The sequence below is a fragment of the Astatotilapia calliptera genome, chromosome 16, assembly GCF_900246225.1.
Source record: "Astatotilapia calliptera chromosome 16, fAstCal1.2, whole genome shotgun sequence".
NCBI lineage: Eukaryota > Metazoa > Chordata > Actinopteri > Cichliformes > Cichlidae > Astatotilapia > Astatotilapia calliptera.
Window position 1 is genome coordinate 10,776,832 of NC_039317.1, and position 18,566 is coordinate 10,795,397.

Here is an 18,566-nt window from a genome sequence, read left to right on the forward strand (position 1 = left end):
GGTCCTTGCCAGGTGGGAGCAAGCTGGTGGAGCTGGCATGTGTAACGGTGGGCACTGGACCCAGCCAGTAGAGTAGTGGGGTCAATGGACGCTTACCCACGCCTGGCCATTATGCCGTAATCCTTCCTCGCTTTTCTGGAAAAACTGAATAGCACTAGAATCACTGACTCAATTTTTGGATCTCATTTTCATGACAAAGCGATTGTTCCCCTTTTGCCTCCACTGTTGCTGTTCATAAATGTGGGAAAGCGGGCATATAAAAGGCACTTGCTCAAAGGCCAGTGCAACATCAAGACCTCAGGGGGAAGCATCACCATCACTCATCATCACCAAGGCTATCCCACACAATATATCCAAGATGGGCAGGGTGAGTCAATGCAAAGAGTTTAGTTTTAATGTGCGGGTTCAAAAGTGCATGTGGGAGAGTACAGAGGTTTGCTGCAGATGTTGTTTCCTTATACTCTGTTGTAAATTAAAGCCTCACTGCTTGTTTGAGCAGCCGTTAACAGTGGCTTTGCTTTAAAATGTCTGAGCTTTCAGACAGGGACCAGGCTTTAGACTGCCTAACAGAGCAAATGTGAAAGGTGGACGAGCACTGAGACTGTTATGCGTTCCCCCCTCAGATCGTCTTCTACGAGGACAAGAACTTCCAGGGCCGTCGCTATGAGTGCGACAGTGACTGCTCAGATTTTCACACCTACCTGAGCCGCTGCAACTCCATCCGGGTGGAGAGTGGAGCCTGGGTGGTGTACGAGAGACCAAACTACATGGGCTACCAGTATGTCTTGAGCAGGGGGGAGTACCCAGAGTATCAGCGCTGGATGGGACTGAACGACCACCTCAGTTCCTGCAAGATGATCCACTTTGTAAGTCAGGCGTTGCCTGCATGCTGCTCTGCTGCAGGTGCACATTTTTTTAGCCTGTCTGTCATTTGTTATTGACTGTGCACTGTGAGCACAGACTGCACGCTCAATGACAAAGAGCTGAAGTCTTCACAATGTTCTCCGCAGGTGTGGAGTCTAATTTTTGAATATCTTAAAAGACTGAAGGCACAGCGGGCTCAGGGCATCCCAAAAAAGCATTTACTATGTGAGAGATGACATCCAGTCATGTTCATGCTACCGCAGTGCTGTGTCGATGGAGACCAGCGTGACATCAGTCTCTTTGTATGAGCAGGCTTTGGTCCAGCTGACCCACAGCCTGCAGCCTCTTTAAATCAATGCAGTTAGTAAATGCGTGTGTACAGTTTGGTTCTATTTATAAAGGCACAAAACAGTGAGCACACTGCAAACAATGAAGGATTGATTAATGTAAGGTATCTCACTGATTATGGCAAATATACCGAGTATACAGTCCTTCAACAGACTAGTTTACCATGATCATCGAGAGGCAAATTATACACTCAGATACTTGTTTGTTATTTTACTTGCAGCTAGCAAGACAATAAACTAACTTTATATTAAAGTGAACCCCAAGAGTCAGATGATCCCACTATGAGCAGCACGTGGCGACTGTGGGGAAAAGAAACGTGCTTCCAATAGAAAGAGACCTCAGGCTTAGGGAGAGACAGCCATGTGCTGTGACCGGCTGAGAGGTGACAGCATCATTAAACACAAGCAAAGACAAATGAAACTAATGAACTACAATTTTAAAAATAATCAATAATTTGGATTAGCTTTTCTCTAAACTGCCACACTGTATCTGACAAACTTCAAACTAGGTGTACATGTAGTGTACGAATTTTCCAATTAGATTCTAATTCTAATCTCATTGTATCCTCCCTTTCCCTTTCTTTTCCCTGCACTAACCTCCATCTTCACCTCCTTTCTCCCTCCCTCACTTTCCAGACCAGTGGGACCCAGTACAAGATGCAGCTTTATGAGAAGGCAGACTTTGGCGGCCAGGCCCTGGAGGCCACAGAGGACTGCCCCTCACTTCTGGAAAAGTTCCGCTGGAGGGAGGTCAACTCCTGTAAGGTCTACGATGGTTGGTGGGTTTTCTACGAGCACTCCAACTACCGTGGACGTCAGTACTTCTTGGAGAAGGGAGAATACCGCAAGCCTGGGGATTGGGGTGCTGCCAGTCCTGCTGTCCAGTCTTTTAGGCGCTTCACTGAATAATTTAAACTCCATCCAAAAATATCAAGAAGACTGTCTGGGCATTATGAGTTAAAAATTTAATTATAACCTTCATCAACTATGTTTGCGATTTTGAACTATGGTCTCAAAAATAAAACCTGCCAAGTAAGCACAATAATCTTTCTGTGGATTATTTCCATGCATGTTTTGAACCATTTTAGCACATAACTAAAGTTTATTCCCTCCTAACTGCACAACGGTGGTTAACACAGTTACCTCACAGCAAGAAGGTCTTGGGTTTGAGTCTCAGCTTTCTGTATCTCTGTGAGTTAACCCTCTGACAGACTGGTGGCCTGTCCAAGTATACCCTGCCTCTCGCCCTGCGACAGGTGGGACACGCTGTCACGGCAAATCTCTCCAACCGTTATTTAACAACACAATTTATTTAAAATGATAGACAAAAAACAAACAAACAAACAAAAACAAAACAGGAAACATCTAAAAACATTTCAAGCATCCACTGATGAAATGCTGCCACCTGGTGGTGAAAGTTATAGTTTAAAAACCCACCCGTCCATTCAAGTTTTCAAATTCAAATTTCGGCTGGAATTCTGTGTCACAGAGGTTTGTACCATTAGGCGGAGTATAGAGCTAGTGTAGCCTCGAGTCTGCCCAGTAGGAGATCATCACTTCATACCAATCTATCAAACTGTTGAAACTTGCTAATTTCAGCAATGTATAAAAAATAAACTTCTAGCAGGCTGTTAAAGTCGTATTATATTTCAATTCAATTTTATTTATACAGCGCCAAATCACAACAACAGTCGCCTCAAAGCGCTTTATATTGCACAGTAGATCGTTCAATAATAGATACAGAGAAAAACCCAACAATCATATGACCCCCTATGAGAAAGCACTTTGGCGACAGTGGGAAGCAAAAACTCCCTTTTAACAGGAAGAAACCTCCGGCAGAACCAGGCTCAGGGAGGGGCGGGGCCATCTGCTGTGACCGGTTGGGGTGAGAGAAGGAAGACAGGATAAAGACTTGACATAAGTCCACTTTCAAGTATAAGTGCACTGAAAAGGCTTCTCAAGGCAAAGACTGGAATTAGTTGGGCTGACACCTTGTTGACAGCTAGCAGCTATGGGCAAGTCAGTCACAGCCACAGCCTTGAAACCCCTTAAATTATATAAGGGGTCTGTATAGTTAAAGGAAGAAATAAGTTATAAAGACAAAACATATCTCTGGAACAGGTTGTAGAAATGTTTATTTCTGCTGTAAAGTTGAACATTATAATATGGGAGTCTCTGCCTCGAGTGGCCACTAGAGGAACTACAGTTTCGGGCACTTCTGCTTCGGCACCCTGGAGGTTGCTGCTCGGTCAATATAAGAGGTTTTCTTATATAATTATGAAAATTACAATAAGAAGCAGGCACTTGTCTGGACCCTTCAACAGACTTGACATAAGTCCACCTTTTGGTACTTTATTTTGGAAATACTCAAGGCTGATTCAGCCCAGCATGAGTTTGAGGTCCACAGTGACAGGCTGAGGGTTCCAGTGAGTCCCAAAAGAGAAACAGTTTCCTCCTCCACCTATCAAGAGCAGCTCTGGATCTTCTGAGTCCGTCATCTCAGAGCAAAATGAGTGGAGCATCAGAGGCCAGGGCACTGAGGTCTACACATGACAGGACATACATTAGTAATTAACATCGGATAATTCAGTTCTGCTTTTCCTCACAGAAGTGGAACAGTGCTAGTTTTTAAGCAACAAACCTGGAGGCTTTAAGGCCTGAGGTCGATGAAGAACATTGGTTGGTGCTAGATTTCCTTTAGAATAACTATAAGTGCAATAAATGATCACTAACCGTGTCCAGACTGTACTCCATACTGCTGCACGTGGTGATGTTGATCACAACAACGCCTGGCACGCCGTCTGAATGCAGCCAGACTCCACCTACCACAACCAGCTTCTCACCACTCACATGGGCACAGTGAGAGTATCTAAAACGAAGCACACAATGGAAATCTCATCAAAGAGTTTCTTTAGCAGAAACTTGGAGTTTGGTTATGGTGTCTGAGGCACAACAGACCTGGGTACAGGAGGGGGCTGTACATCTATTCTCTCCCAGCAGAAGCCTCTTTCAGTTGGTGTCAGGATTACCGTGTCATCCAGGGGCACTCCTGCTCTGCTCAGCCCTCCAAACACCACACCACCACCTTTATATGAGCATGCAGAGTGAGAGTGACGAGCCTCTGGTGCTACGCCCTCTACTGGGATCTGTAAATGACACCCAGTGGTCATGTATGAGTCATGTGCACGTTATGTTCTTGCTCCATACTTGTATTCTTGAAATCTACTAAATGACTCCTTCAAAATATACCTTACATATCTAATATGTGGAGGTTTATATGCATACGGGCCCTGTGTGATGTGATAATAAACTTGTGCGTGCAACATTAAAAATCTGGGTTTAAAATTGTAACAACAAGCAAACCTCAGTCCAGTGCTGCTGGTCGACACTCAGGAAGTATCCATCACCCAAAACGGCCCCTGATTGGTTCTTTCCACCAAACACAAACACAAACTCTCTGCCTGCAGAGATGTGACAGGGAGTCAGTGTGTAACGAAAAAGCAGGGATGGGATAAAAGACTGGCAGAGAGAAGGCGAAGCAAAGATGTGAGAAAAGCATAAAGCAAAAGAACAAATGGAATGAAAAAAGAGAAAAAGAAAGAAAAAGCTACAAACAGGAAGAGGGGAAAAAAAAGAAAGAGTGTAAGGCAAAAGGATCCTACAAGACTTCCTGTTTTCCCTCACCTCTGTGTCTGGTTAGGGTAGCAGAGTGCCTCCATCTTGGCGGTGGTGGACTGCCTGTACACATCATCTCCTCCATACAAAGCTTCGGTGCATCTTGGCCCCCTGACTCCAGAGCACCACAGAGGCTAAAGGTCATTTTGAAAAGGCTTCTGACCGGGTTGAGTGGAGAGGAGCGACCTCCAAATACCACAGCACCCACTCCAGGTATAGGGGTAACTGTGTGGTAAAGTCGCACACCTGGGATAAGAAGGGAAAATTACTAACTTTTCCTGGCTAAATCAAGACCGGCTGCCCCTCCCCCAAAGAAAAAAAAAAACCCCTCACCAACATCTGCTGATGGCTCCACACTGACGGACCTCCAGCCTTCCTGTTCTCTGAGCAGGAGTCTGATCGCTGCTCTTCTGCCTCCTCTGCTGGAGCCTCCTGTTAGCAGGACCCACCCTGGCCTCACTGACGCAGAAGCCATCCCCAGCCCCTCCACGCATACCGGTGTGGTCCGAACACTCAGGGCTGTTGTGCTCCAAGAAGGGCCAACAGATGGCACAGGAGATTCTAAAGCAACAACACAACTTCAACATGCATACAGAACGTCCCATTTCAAATGCTTGTTAGTGTCAAGTCGAGGAGTGAAAAGTGAAAGCTACCTGGAGCTCGAGGGAGTAAAGCCTGCGCCATCAAAGAGCCTCGAGATGCAGTAAGGATGAAGTAATGGGAACATTTTTGGTGCCACTCCTGAGAGCAGACAGGTGAGGAGTCAGTGGTAGAATGTAGTTGTTCCGGTATATCTTCTTTATTTGAACTAACACCAAATTTTATGAAGTTCATTTGTAACTTTTCCATAAAGCTCTTCTTCTACAATCATTGAATGATTCTGATGTTAGCTACTGTGTTGACTGTTTTACTCTTTGTTTAATAGCAGGTTCAAAGATACTTATATTACAAATGATGAAGGTAAAAAGTAAGTGGTACGTGAGAGACAAAATAAAAGACGGGTGTAGCTTTCAGGACTGCAGAGTGAAGCCAGTGTGAAAGTGCCCGGGTTCAAAACTAGAGCATTCTATGGTGAGGTGAAAGAATGAACCATTGCTCCAGCATGCCGTCCATAACGGTTCTCAAAAACCACAGAGAGTGGGCCAGACTGGACACACTCTCCCCTCATAGTTGGAAACTGTAGAGTCAAATAATCCTAACATCTTCATTGTGTGCACTCCTCCCCACAGAGGCTGACACTCAACTACAAACACAGATCGCTTCTTGAATAAGCACTGTGGTTTTCAGCTGTACTAACATTAATTGGAAAAGAGGTTTTCTAAAGGTCACAACAATAAATAAACTTTCGGCAGCGGTTTAGTGATAAATGACAAAATGTGTCATCCAAACCAAATCAAGTGAGCTCTTCTGATCAGTAGTGCACACTTTTATAGAAGATGCAATGCTGAGACCCAGCTGACCTCATATTCATCAAAAGGCTCCAGGCTCTCCAATCTGCATCTCTCCTCCTCAGGGACCAGCCCGAAGAGGAAATTATTCATATCCAGGCACACGCACTCTTCCCAGCCCTGGAGACAAAGACGCCATATATTTAACCTTCACAGGAGGAACAGGGACGTTTTGAATATGCCTCGACTGTGTTTTTTTTTTTATTCAATTGGTACCTGGGTCTGAGGTATTGTGCTTGTTCAAAGAAGTGAAAAGATACAGGAAGTGTCTTGTGTATAGGTTGTGTATTGACCTTGTCCAGGAAGCGGTGCCTTTGTGCGGCGGTGTCTGGGTATTGTCGAAGTGCATGCAGAGTTGAATTGAGTTTCTGGAAATGCTCCTGCATGATCTGACCAAAGGGATCGTGCGGATGGATCTGCTCATACATAACAAAGAGAGACTGTGGCAGGAGCTTTGCTGCCCAACCAATGATGGCATCAGACCTGAAAGACACACAACATCCAACGGCTTTAAATGTGATTTGCTTTGATCATAAATTCTCAGTTTTTGCTACATATTGCCATCATCTAACTAGCGTTACACGCCCAAGTGTATGCAAATTCATCTCTAGTTCACATTTTATACATTACTGCACCATTGTGTTTCCATGTAGGTGAGCACCACTTCAGAAAGAATCAGGGTAGGGGCAGCCCAGTCCAGCCCAGCTACACGCAGAGCCTCTTCCACCTTGGACTCCTCTCTAACATCCACTCCTAACAGACGGTACTGACTGCTGGACACATAGACAGGTCCTGAAGAAACACAAGCAGCCATTCACCAAACTAAACTATGCCATACTAACCTCTTACAGTGGGGCAAAAAAGTATTTAGTCAGCCACCGATTGTGCAAGTTCCCCCACTTAAAATGATGACAGAGGTCAGTAATTTGCACCAGAGGTACACTTCAACTGTGAGAGACAGAATGTGAAAAAAAAATCCATGAATCCACATGGTAGGATTTGTAAAGAATTTATTCGTAAATCAGGGTGGAAAATAAGTATTTGGTCAATAACAAAAATACAACTCAATACTTTGTAACATAACCTTTGTTGGCAATAACAGAGGTCAAACGTTTACTATAGGTCTTTACCAGGTTTGCACACACAGTAGCTGCTATTTTGGCCCATTCCTCCATGCAGATCTTCTCGAGAGCAGTGATGTTTTGGGGCTGTCGCCGAGCAACACGGACTTTCAACTCCCGCCACAGATTTTCTATGGGGTTGAGGTCTGGAGACTGGCTAGGCCACTCCAGGACTTTCAAATGCTTCTTACGGAGCCACTCCTTTGTTGCCCGGGCGGTGTGTTTTGGATCATTGTCATGTTGGAAGACCCAGCCTCGTTTCATCTTCAAAGTTCTCACTGATGGAAGGAGGTTTTGGCTCAAAATCTCACGATACATGGCCCCATTCATTCTGTCCTTAACACGGATCAGTCGTCCTGTCCCCTTGGCAGAAAAACAGCCCCATAGCATGATGTTTCCACCCCCATGCTTCACAGTAGGTATGGTGTTCTTGGGATGCAACTCAGTATTCTTCTTCCTCCAAACACAACGAGTTGAGTTTATACCAAAAAGTTCTACTTTGGTTTCATCTGACCACATGACATTCTCCCAATCCTCTGCTGTATCATCCATGTGCTCTCTGGCAAACTTCAGACGGGCCTGGACATGCACTGGCTTCAGCAGCGGAACACATCTGGCACTGCGGGATTTGATTCCCTGCCGTTGTAGTGTGTTACTGATGGTGACCTTTGTTACTTTGGTCCCAGCTCTCTGCAGGTCATTCACCAGGTCCCCCCGTGTGGTTCTGGGATCTTTGCTCACCGTTCTCATGATCATTTTGACCCCACGGGATGAGATCTTGCGTGGAGCCCCAGATCGAGGGAGATTATCAGTGGTCTTGTATGTCTTCCATTTTCTGATGATTGCTCCCACAGTTGATTTTTTCACACCAAGCTGCTTGCCTATTGTAGATTCACTCTTCCCAGTCTGGTGCAGGTCTACAATACTTTTCCTGGTGTCCTTCGAAAGCTCTTTGGTCTTGGCCATGGCGGAGTTTGGAGTCTGACTGTTTGAGGCTGTGGACAGGTGTCTTTTATACAGATGATGAGTTCAAACAGGTGCCATTCATACAGGTAACGAGTGGGGGACAGAAAAGCTTCTTACAGAAGACGTTACAGGTCTGTGAGAGCCAGAGATTTTCCTTGTTTGAGGTGACCAAATACTTATTTTCCACCCTAATTTACGAATAAATTCTTTACAAATCCTACCATGTGGATTCATGGATTTTTTTTTCACATTCTGTCTCTCACAGTTGAAGTGTACCTCTGGTGCAAATTACTGACCTCTGTCATCATTTTAAGTGGGGGAACTTGCACAATCGGTGGCTGACTAAATACTTTTTTGCCCCACTGTACATCTTTTACCTGACAAATAATTTTTTTAAACCACTACCAAGAAAAAAAAGACAAACCTGTAAGTGACGGTGACTGGGAGTCTATCATCCCCCTTAGTGTTATATTAGAAGTGATGAGGGCAGCCTTGCGCTGAGAGACATCAGGAAAATCTACCTCAAACACAACAGCCCCGCTCAGAGCTCCATCTCCACGTAGGCGGAAATACAAAGAGTCGAAGCCCGCACCCAAAGACAAGATCTAAACCAGGGAAGTGAGGTTGAAAAATAAAGACACCAATCGGAATGGAAACCTATACAAAAGATGGGAACATTTGGTAACATGGAAGATGATGGCAGCCTTAAAGAGAAAAAGCTTTTTAAACATTAAGTCAGTGAACGTTGAGCATTTTTAAATCATATTTGACTCAGATTCTATAGACACTTTTTGTTTTCCTTTGATCAGTGAAATGACCACTACTCTGGATAATGATTTAAAATAACTGCTCTAGTAAGTGCCAAGAGGTATTACATGATTACAAGTGACCTGCTTCCAGAAAGACTGATTGGACGATACGCTGACAGCTTACCTGTCTTTCAGGGCATTTTTCTGTAATCTGAAGGAATTTCCTCACACAGTGGTCCACAGCTTTCCAGCGCACATAATAGCCCCTGAAACATCCAAAGAAACTTTAATTTACACAAGACATTTTTACCCAGTACCCCCTGCCAGCTACATACATACATACATGTGGTGTGCATCACCTCCCCTGCACATGAGAGTAATTCTATTGCTGCTGCTTACTGTATAAATTTTGTTTATAGAGTAAACCATCACCACATACATCCGAGGTGCATGAAAGAAGAGAAAACAATATCTGACCTGTTGATAAGCGGCGCTCTCCTGGCCACTTTGCACACAAAGTGTTGAAGGAAGGCGTCATTGAAGTAGCCCTGTGCTGCAGCAGACACTTTGCTCACCACACTGCTGTCATTGGTTCCCTGCACCTGTTTTAAGGAACAACAAAGAACCAGCAGAAATAAATCTCCCAAAACACAGTGCAAGACTTTTTAAGACCTTTAATGATCTTCTTTCTTATCCTTCCATTGAAGGATGTCACATATACATACAAATGTTGCATATACTCATATCATCATTTTAAAGTATGCACATGTGCAATGAGACTACTGTTACAGGGGTGGATTCTCAAATTAAACATGGCCACAGATTCAAATAATGAGGTTAGCGCATGCATGAGAAGTCCCTAAAGTTTTAGGTAAATATGACTTATTTTTAACTGTGAATCATGCAAAGCTAGTCTAGGGTTCAAGAAACACACAGAGCTGTACTGTGATACATCTTATTCTATTACATATGTACTAGTAACCATCTGGCATGTAGTGCTGTAATAGACAGAGACTGAGCTCATTTTTAATATCTTCTTACACATCTAATATTTTTTGAATACAACCGCAATATTGTGGTTCAACCATCAGCAGCAATATAATTGACATCGTGTACTTCATAATATAGTAGAGCTAAAGTAAACAGTGGTGTGTTTACACATAATGCTGTTAAGTACTGTGAATAGTGAAACAACACTTACGGCGGTGTCCCTCCCCTTCTTCTGCGCTTTTCTGTTTGTTGCTGGCATAGTGACGGCAAGTTATCGCATAACGTCACAATGAAACACCTCCACGTTTCCCACAATGTCTTAAATAAAAACAGACCGACACATTTGTGTGCCTGCACAGCAGTGCACCGGTGAAAACAAGTCAAACATCCTTCACGTGGTATTGACTTCCGAGATATTTCCCAGGATTTCTCCGGCGCCCCCTGCAGCCCGGAGGCTGCATCAGAAAACCACGCGGCTAATCACTGAAACTCCATTCAGACACCAACAGGAAATGTGTTGGTGTCTGTGCCTCGATTATTATGATTATCTGCTAGTTATTGAGCAACTTTTGTCGCCATTAAAACATTAAAATTTGACTAAAAGCTAAAAGCCTCGGGTTAATATTATCAATGACTGCCATATTTTTCTATTTTCAAAAAAGGATTTAAATCTTTGTCGAAAATAAAGGCAATAATTAAATTATACAATGCTTTGTGCATTCGTACAATGATAAAAAGTTTAGTCTCTTTTTTTAAATGGACATTCCGGAATTCTATTGTTTGTGAAACCATTTACCAGGTTTTTTTTTTTAAACTATGTATATATATATTTAAATTTAAATATTAACTTTAGGTAACGCTCCTTAGAGGTTATCAAAAATAATAACCTTCAGAGGAGCTTCTAGAAGGTTGCCAATATATTACCCAAAGAATTCACTACAATAACCCCGTCTACGTTTCCTAGAATACATTTTAAAGATCGGAAAAAATATAAGCAGACGAGAAAGAACGTTTCCAGAGGGGGTGATGTGTTTTCTGAGAATGAATCATTTCTATGAATTTGTCATTCTTACTGTGCGCGGTATTTTGTTCGTCGAACTTGTGTTCTGTGACTCTTATAATTGATCTAAATTTGTATTTTTAAAAAGTACCATATAAAGACGAGTGAAAAAAAATCAAAGGATATGCGGCTCTTCTTTTCTTCCCAGAATTGACAATGCGGCACTCAGTGCGCATGCGCCAATTTCCAGGAAGCGTTAACATTTTTTTCTTTCACCAGCTGATAGCCAAATTGTCAACAGTTAAGTCAGCGCTACCCGCACGGCTGAAACGACACTATACACGGTAAATAGACTTATGTTTTCCTCTCAGTACCTCTGTGTTACTTATACGCTCGGCTGGAACGGCTGTGTTTCTTTGGGCGTCGAAATGCGAGGCTTTGTTTCAGTTTTGTGTCGTCCGAACCGAATGCTCGGATCGCTGTCCCGCTAGCACATAACCCGAGATAAGGGTTGCTGATCTGATAACAGTCATTGTGGGAGTTGCCTCAACACGAGTACGCCAGGATGTCATCCGTCTGCTCTCTTGTCCTGACGCGTGTCAGCGGGGTGCTGAGGTTAATGTTTCAAATGGAGAAAGTGCTGCAGTGCCGGGGGGAGGGGGGTTGTTAGCGTCGAGTGTCTGAGGTGGGAGAGAGCAATTAGAAGCGCAGCATCCCCAGTAAACTCCAGATCAAATGGGCCGCTATTCTCCCCACACATCTCTTATTCAGTGAACGCAGCAGCATGTGAAGGTTGGTACATATTGTGCAATGCAGTTAGGATTTAAACAGGTGCTGGATTGTATGCGAGACCTCCATCCCTCCTATGAGGCTTAAATCTTTAGAACTTATTTCTGGATCGGCTTGGATTTCCGTTTCATGAGGTAAGGCGTGATCACATTGAGAGGTAGTACACGTGAGACATTACAGTCGCAATTAAAACTTGTGCTTGATCGCATAGAAAACTTCTAATCTTTAGAAAGTATGGATCCGCCGGGAGAAGATTTGTTACCTTGAGGAAGAAGGATATGTGTGTGTATATAGGGCAGACAGTGTGTAATCTTGAACCGAAATAAAAGTCTTCTGGCTTTTTCACACAGACCAAACACGACTAGAACAGAGGTCAAGACGTCGTCAGTGAGACGTGACTCTCGGTCTGTTTTGGGAAGCAGCACAAGTGACCAAAAGCACCTGTCTCCACTGAGGGAGGAGGCCCAGCCCCCCTGCTGTCTCTGGTCAGTATGAGCTCCAGAGGGAGCGGAGGCCGCTCCAACGGCACACTAACGCAGACCAAGATTTGCCAGTTCAAGTTGGTGCTGCTGGGGGACATGGCTGTGGGCAAGTCCAGTTTGGTGCTGCGTTTTGTCAAAGGGCAGTTTGATGAGTTCCAAGAGACCACTATAGGAGGTAAGAACTGGGAGAACTCCTAATCAGGTGATTGATTGGGGGGGGGGGGGGGGGGGATTTAAGAACCCCATAATGATCTCTCATGCTTCTTTTTTATGTCCAGCTGCATTCCTGGCACAGTCGGTGTGTCTTGATGATACCACAGTGAAGTTTGAGATCTGGGACACTGCAGGACAGGAGCGATACCACAGCCTGGCTCCCATGTACTATCGTGGCGCTCAGGCTGCTATTGTTGTCTTTGACATCACCAAGCCGGTACGTAGAAATATTTCCTAATTTCAGTTGGTCTTGGCTGCACTGATATTTGTTCTAAAATGTCGGACTGCTGCCGATAGGTATTTTTCAACATTCACAATTCATTTACCTAAATCAATCATGTAAAGATTCTCACTGAAAGACAGTTGTAGAAAAGCGTAAATGTCTCCGACAGCCTAATATCAGTATTAACCTGGAAACTCCTCGAGTTCTTTCCTTTCCTCTTTTTTTTTTTTGTCGTCCCACATTCTCTACATCATTAGACATGGATATATTTGGTATCATTGAAATTCAGGAAGTTAGGTGTGACTATGAAGGTAGAGTAGGCCATCTGATAACTGGAAGGATGGTGGTTCAATCTCCAGCTCCCATGATCCCAGAGCTAGAGTTGGAGGATAACTTCAGGTGAACTTCAGGGTTCACCTGAAGTTATATTCTCTATGATCGTTGGATTTTTCTCTGTATCTATTATTGTAGGATCTACTGTACAATATAAAACGCCTCGAGGCGACTGTTGTTGTGATTTGGCGCTGTATAAATAAAATTGAATTGAATTGAACCCCTGGGTTTTGAATTATGAAGGTGGTACTGAGTTAAATCGCCATGGTAGCTTGTGCTTCACATCTGTATATTCAAGATAAGACATTTGGCAAATGCAAAACCACCACCTACTGATGAATGTCTCTGGGAAATAGTGTCACCATTCCTGGAAGAGCCCCTAAGCCCAGTGTGAAGCTTCAACAAGGAATAAAGATTCTTGAGCGCAACGTGAATGATAGAAACTTTGAACCTTGCATCCAGTTTGTGTACTGGCTGATGTTGAAACACAAATTTGCGTTTTGATCTACTTAATGGTTTACAACATGTTTTTATATTTGTCCTGTGTGACAGTGTAAATCCACCGTCTGGCTGGGCCTTTCTGTGTGGCGTTAGCAGCTTCTTCCCGTGTCTGTGTACTCACAGTTTGAGTCTGATCTTCTTGTGTTGTCATGATGGCCACTGATACTGTAAGGTCTATGAAGTGACAGTCGAAATGTTTTACCAGCTTTCCTTAATGGAGTTTTTATTTTTATGACCACTCAAATCATGTGTCACAACAAATATATTACATTCAACATGTATTATATGTTCGACCACTTCATATTTTTTATGTTTATTAAATTAGATTTTATGTATACAACACTCATTCACAATAACAGTGCACAAGGATGATAATATCCATTGAGCAAGTACTTGGTGACAGCAGGGAGGAAAAACTCAGTTTAAACAGGAACAGATCTCGTACAGAACCATGCTTTAGGCAGATGCCCATAGTTTCCTAACTGGTTCTGGTGGTGATGGGGAAAGGGAAGGCAGAAAAAGAGAATATAGAGAGACGTTAAAATTTGCTCTTTTATTTGTAAAACATCTCCCGGGACCTGTCCATGTTGCAACTGGTTTGTGCTGTAAGCGACACACACCTCCTTCTTGGATGGACTAATCAGGCCGATGACCACCTTTGTGGGATTACTTAGCCTGACTGTCTGTGTTAGACTATGCAAATACAAGTAAAGAAAATCCTGGGGACTCTGAGCAGGAGAAGGAAAGTGCTGTAGAAATTCCACTTCCCAAGTAGGAATATCAGCTGTCTTTTATTTCAAATGTGTTTTCATAAGTGCAGCCCAAACACGCTGCTTTGAATCAGGTTTTGCAAACTTTTAATGGTTGTTATCTACAGTCATGCATATTTGTGTAAATAGTAGGGGTGGGGGAAAAAATCGATACTGTGTAGTATCGTGATATTTTGTTTGCTAATAATGTATCGATACAGGGACAGCAGAAATCGATATTTTGTTACAAAAAAAGTTTTTGTGCTCTGACTTCAGAGCATGTTGATCCTTTTTCTGAGCAAGAATCCTGACATTCCTTCACTGTCCAAATGTGTTTAACTTTAACCGTGTTTAACCGTTCAGTTTGTCAACAATAAAACTGACTGAAATGAGAGAAAGACTGAGTGCGAGACTTTGATATTAGATAAAATGAATATTGATAAAGTTTACCTTTATGTACAGAATCTGAATATCGCAAAATATTTTAAAAAATTGCAATAATATCGTATCGTGCGTTAAGTATTGTGATAATATCGTATCGTAGGATGTATGGTGATTCCCACCTCTAGTAAATAGCAATTCTGAAATCTATCAAAGCATAAATGGAAAACATTTTTGATGTCACACATCTCCAACGTTAGCTGTGACTTTGGGTTCACCTAGTTCTTTTATTGAAATTAACTGATTCTGTACTTACCCATATTATAATCAAGACATTGATTTTTTTTTTAAATTATTTTTTAACACATACTGTGTCTTCAGACTTTTACATTTTAACAAGTAACTTTTTTTCTGTCAGTACCTCAGTCATGCTTCCAACACAGAGGCTTTGAACTTACTGACGTTTCATTTGAATGTCGCACTTTTGAAAGAAGTTATTACATTATACTGCCCAGCTCCATTATTTGCATCAGCTCAAAGGTGAAAAGTTAATCTCATCATATTTGCTTGGTATCTCCATGGTAGTTTATCTGACCTTGGTTCTGTGTTTGTGCAGGAGACGTTTGAGAGAGCCAAGGCCTGGGTGAAGGAGCTGCAGAGGCAGGCCAGTCCTAACATTGTTATTGCCCTGGCTGGAAACAAGGCTGACCTGGCCGAGAAGAGACTGGTGGAGTATGAGGTAACGCACCCCTGTTGGTCCAAATTAAATCATAACCAATTTACTTCCTGAAGACAGAAGCAGTCCTATGGATAGAAGCACCTTGTTAATGAAAGAGGTCAGAGGCCACAGTTGTTGGAGCTGACAGACTATTAAGATTCACATCTTCAGCCTTGAAGCCGTTAGCTGTAACTGCTAGCCTAAAGCAGAAATATGTGGCTGCAAAGGGAACACACTTGCAATTCATAACTAACAAAATAGTCCCCAGTGAATCTTTTGCTTTAATTATCTCACAGCATGAATAAAAAAACCCAACCATGCTTGTTGCAGCAGTGTAGGCTACTACGGTTGGATTTTAATACTGTGGGGAATGCTTTCTGGTCTGACTTTGGCCCACAATACTAGTTAGCTATGGTTTGAATGTGTAAGTGCTGTCACTGACCTTTTGGATCCCGGTACAGCCACACTTCTATTGTCTGAATCCACTAGAACACCTTTGGGATGTACTGTATATGCCTGTACATATAGAAGCTTCTGTTGGAGCTACACACTGTGGCAACCTCTTGTGACAGGAGAGTAGCTGAAAGTGGCTTTGTAACAGTGATGTCAGCATGGAGCAGAATATCAGAGGAAGGTGGTCTCCATGACACCAAGAACTGAGCTCAATAAGAGGAGCCATCCAATTTTAGTTTAGAATGGTAAACTGTATATAAAAGGGTACTCGCCATCCACTGGTTTGGGAATCCGTATTACAAACCTTACATTCTGGCTTACACTACACTATGCTGTGTTTGGTTTGTTTTCAAAATCATTATATGTGGAGCAGAACCAAGGACAAAATTATATGTTAATGCTAGTAAGCTTGGTTAGCAAGCAGCATTCAGACTGTATTAGTCCATTATGCCTCCTTAAGGCTACTTAAAATTAGAGATGGCACGATACCACTTATGTCCGAATCGGTCGGATGTGACTTTTTTTTTATATGTGATGCTGAATTACAGTCATGATTTGTGAATGGAAAACAGTTTAGTTCCTTTCATCTGCAGGTTTTAGCATTTGTGCTAGTAGTTTTTTAAATACTGTGTAATAATTTGATCTTTTCATATGCTGAATGGTAAAGGAAGCCCAGACATATGCCGAAGACACTGGTTTGCTTTTTATGGAAACCTCTGCAAAGACAGCCATGAACGTCAATGAGCTGTTCCTGGCCATTGGTGAGTGTTGTGTTTTATATAAGAATAATTTCTTTCACAGAAGAGACTAATAGACGTCAGGAGTCCTGCCTCGTGAATTATATGCTTGTCACAGTCTAAATAAACCTCTCCTCTTTAATCTAGCAAAAAAGATGCCAAAAACAGACACCCAAAACCCAACGCATGCAGCCCGACATCGGGGAGTCAACCTGCAGGACCCAGATGCTCATTCCACCCGAGCCTGCTGTGGAGGGAACTAGACTTCCACAACTCCCTACCACCTGTATTCTACCATCCACACCACCACAGCCCTACAACCATCTTGTCTCTTTCAATCAACTTACAGGGGGTGAGCCTTTACTCTGCATTCATCTTCCTGTTCAAGCAGAGAGAATAAGAGGAGAGGAAGAACCAAAAAAGCAAGCAGAGATGGAGGACAGAGACAGCGTTTCACACGTGTCTGTTGACCAACAACTCTGATTCCACATTTGGAAAGACACGGTATAGAGAAGACTGAGATTAAGAGGAATGTAGAAGATGGTGGCAAGCCTGTTCTAGTATTTAGCACTAATTGTGAAATTTCTTTCGTGTTCACTCTGCCTTGCATCATTTTCAGTCACGGCCCCGATTGGCACAAACTGAGCAGCACATGTTGCCGAGTGTCCCGAAAGGAGAAAAAAAGGGCCGAGGCATTAAAAGAGCCAAACGGTTGAGATGGCAGTCACCCCCCCCCCAGCTTGCAGCTGCTTGCTTTTCCCCTCTAATAAGATCCTTCTGTGAATAAATACCGAATTGAACCCCGGGAATGAGTTTGAACCCTTCTCTGTCCTGCCCGACCCTCCTGTGGCTCAGTTTGTCTGACACAAGTCAATTCGTACCTATTTAATGTTCCATGTTCCTACTTCTCTTGGCTGCAGACTGATAAGCTTCAGCATCTCTGATTCCTCCCTTATTTAGTCTAAATGGTAACCCAAAAAGTTAAGACGTGAAGTAAACATTTCAACTTCTGACAAGTTCTGAATTAGTGAAACTAAAGCTCAGCAAGTCTGAGAATTATTTATTGAAAGATTGAGGTACATGCAGTTAGTGTGAATAAGCTTGCTGTAGCTCTTTACAGCAGTAATATACACTGGATGTGAAGTGTATAACTATGACATGGACAGGGTTACTAAATCGTTATTCTGATTGGCATCTATAGCTTTCCATCTGGAAATGGTGTTCCCAAATGTCAAGGAATTGATTAAATTCCATTGTCCTCCCTGTTTGGTTTAGACTATGAGGCTTGTAATAAACCTCCTTGGTCTGGAGTATATCTGCACATGTTGTGTTCAGCTTAAATGGCATAACTGTTTCCTTTACCTTACTAGAATGAGCTGTGTGCTCAGTGGCTGTCAAAGGCTTGGCTGAAGAAAATGAGGAAAGAATAGATAAAAAATACACACAAAAAAAACAGAAGTGCCTACTCCCTGTTTTCTTTCTGTCAATCATGTTTGGGGCTTTCTTTGAGTGTGTGCTTTGCAGACAAGGCGCAAGACTACTCCCTGACGTTGGTTTGCACCATAAACCAAAAACCTGGCACCCCGTCATTAGGCTATACCGTACTGGCTCTTTGTATGGATGTAGAGATCCTGTCGAATACACTGTATGTTAAATATTGTCTTAATTTCACTGAGAATGTTTGTTGACTTCAGCAGAGCACACTTGTGAACCTGGAATGGATCGTTTAAAGGACTCTGATCAATGTTATAAATCAGTGGGATTTAAACACACATCTGTGTCCAGAGAAATCTTTTCTTCGGCTTTATTTTCATATCCAAGCATTTT

General features: G+C 42.9%; 3 protein-coding genes across 3 annotated transcripts; 2 read left to right on the forward strand and 1 right to left on the reverse strand.

The window, feature by feature from the left end:
- Positions 1-223: 223 nt before the first annotated feature.
- Positions 224-2,256, forward strand: crygs2 (crystallin, gamma S2). The gene is made up of 3 exons (XM_026144658.1): positions 224-367; positions 624-866; positions 1,848-2,256. Exons 1-3 carry the CDS (start codon positions 239-241, stop codon positions 2,118-2,120), a joined length of 645 nt encoding a protein of 214 aa, XP_026000443.1. The 5' UTR covers positions 224-238; the 3' UTR covers positions 2,121-2,256.
- Positions 2,257-3,322: 1,066 nt separating this feature from the next.
- On the reverse strand, positions 3,323-11,010 carry lcmt2 (leucine carboxyl methyltransferase 2). The gene is made up of 14 exons (XM_026143941.1): positions 10,372-11,010; positions 9,648-9,772; positions 9,355-9,436; positions 8,846-9,026; positions 6,970-7,126; positions 6,628-6,817; positions 6,347-6,454; positions 5,540-5,627; positions 5,220-5,447; positions 4,896-5,132; positions 4,575-4,672; positions 4,170-4,357; positions 3,945-4,080; positions 3,323-3,754 (listed from the first exon to the last, which is right to left on the reverse strand). The coding sequence occupies exons 1-14, from the start codon at positions 10,417-10,419 to the stop codon at positions 3,590-3,592; spliced, it is 2,031 nt and encodes a 676-aa protein (XP_025999726.1). The 5' UTR covers positions 10,420-11,010; the 3' UTR covers positions 3,323-3,589.
- Positions 11,011-11,313: 303 nt separating this feature from the next.
- On the forward strand, positions 11,314-18,511 carry LOC113007410 (ras-related protein Rab-5B). The gene is given in 7 exon segments (XM_075410354.1): positions 11,314-11,504; positions 12,300-12,400; positions 12,403-12,606; positions 12,710-12,861; positions 15,448-15,570; positions 16,670-16,763; positions 16,887-18,511. Coding segments are annotated over 7 exon segments (918 nt in total). The 5' UTR covers positions 11,314-11,376; the 3' UTR covers positions 17,003-18,511.
- The last annotated feature ends 55 nt before the right edge of the window (positions 18,512-18,566 follow it).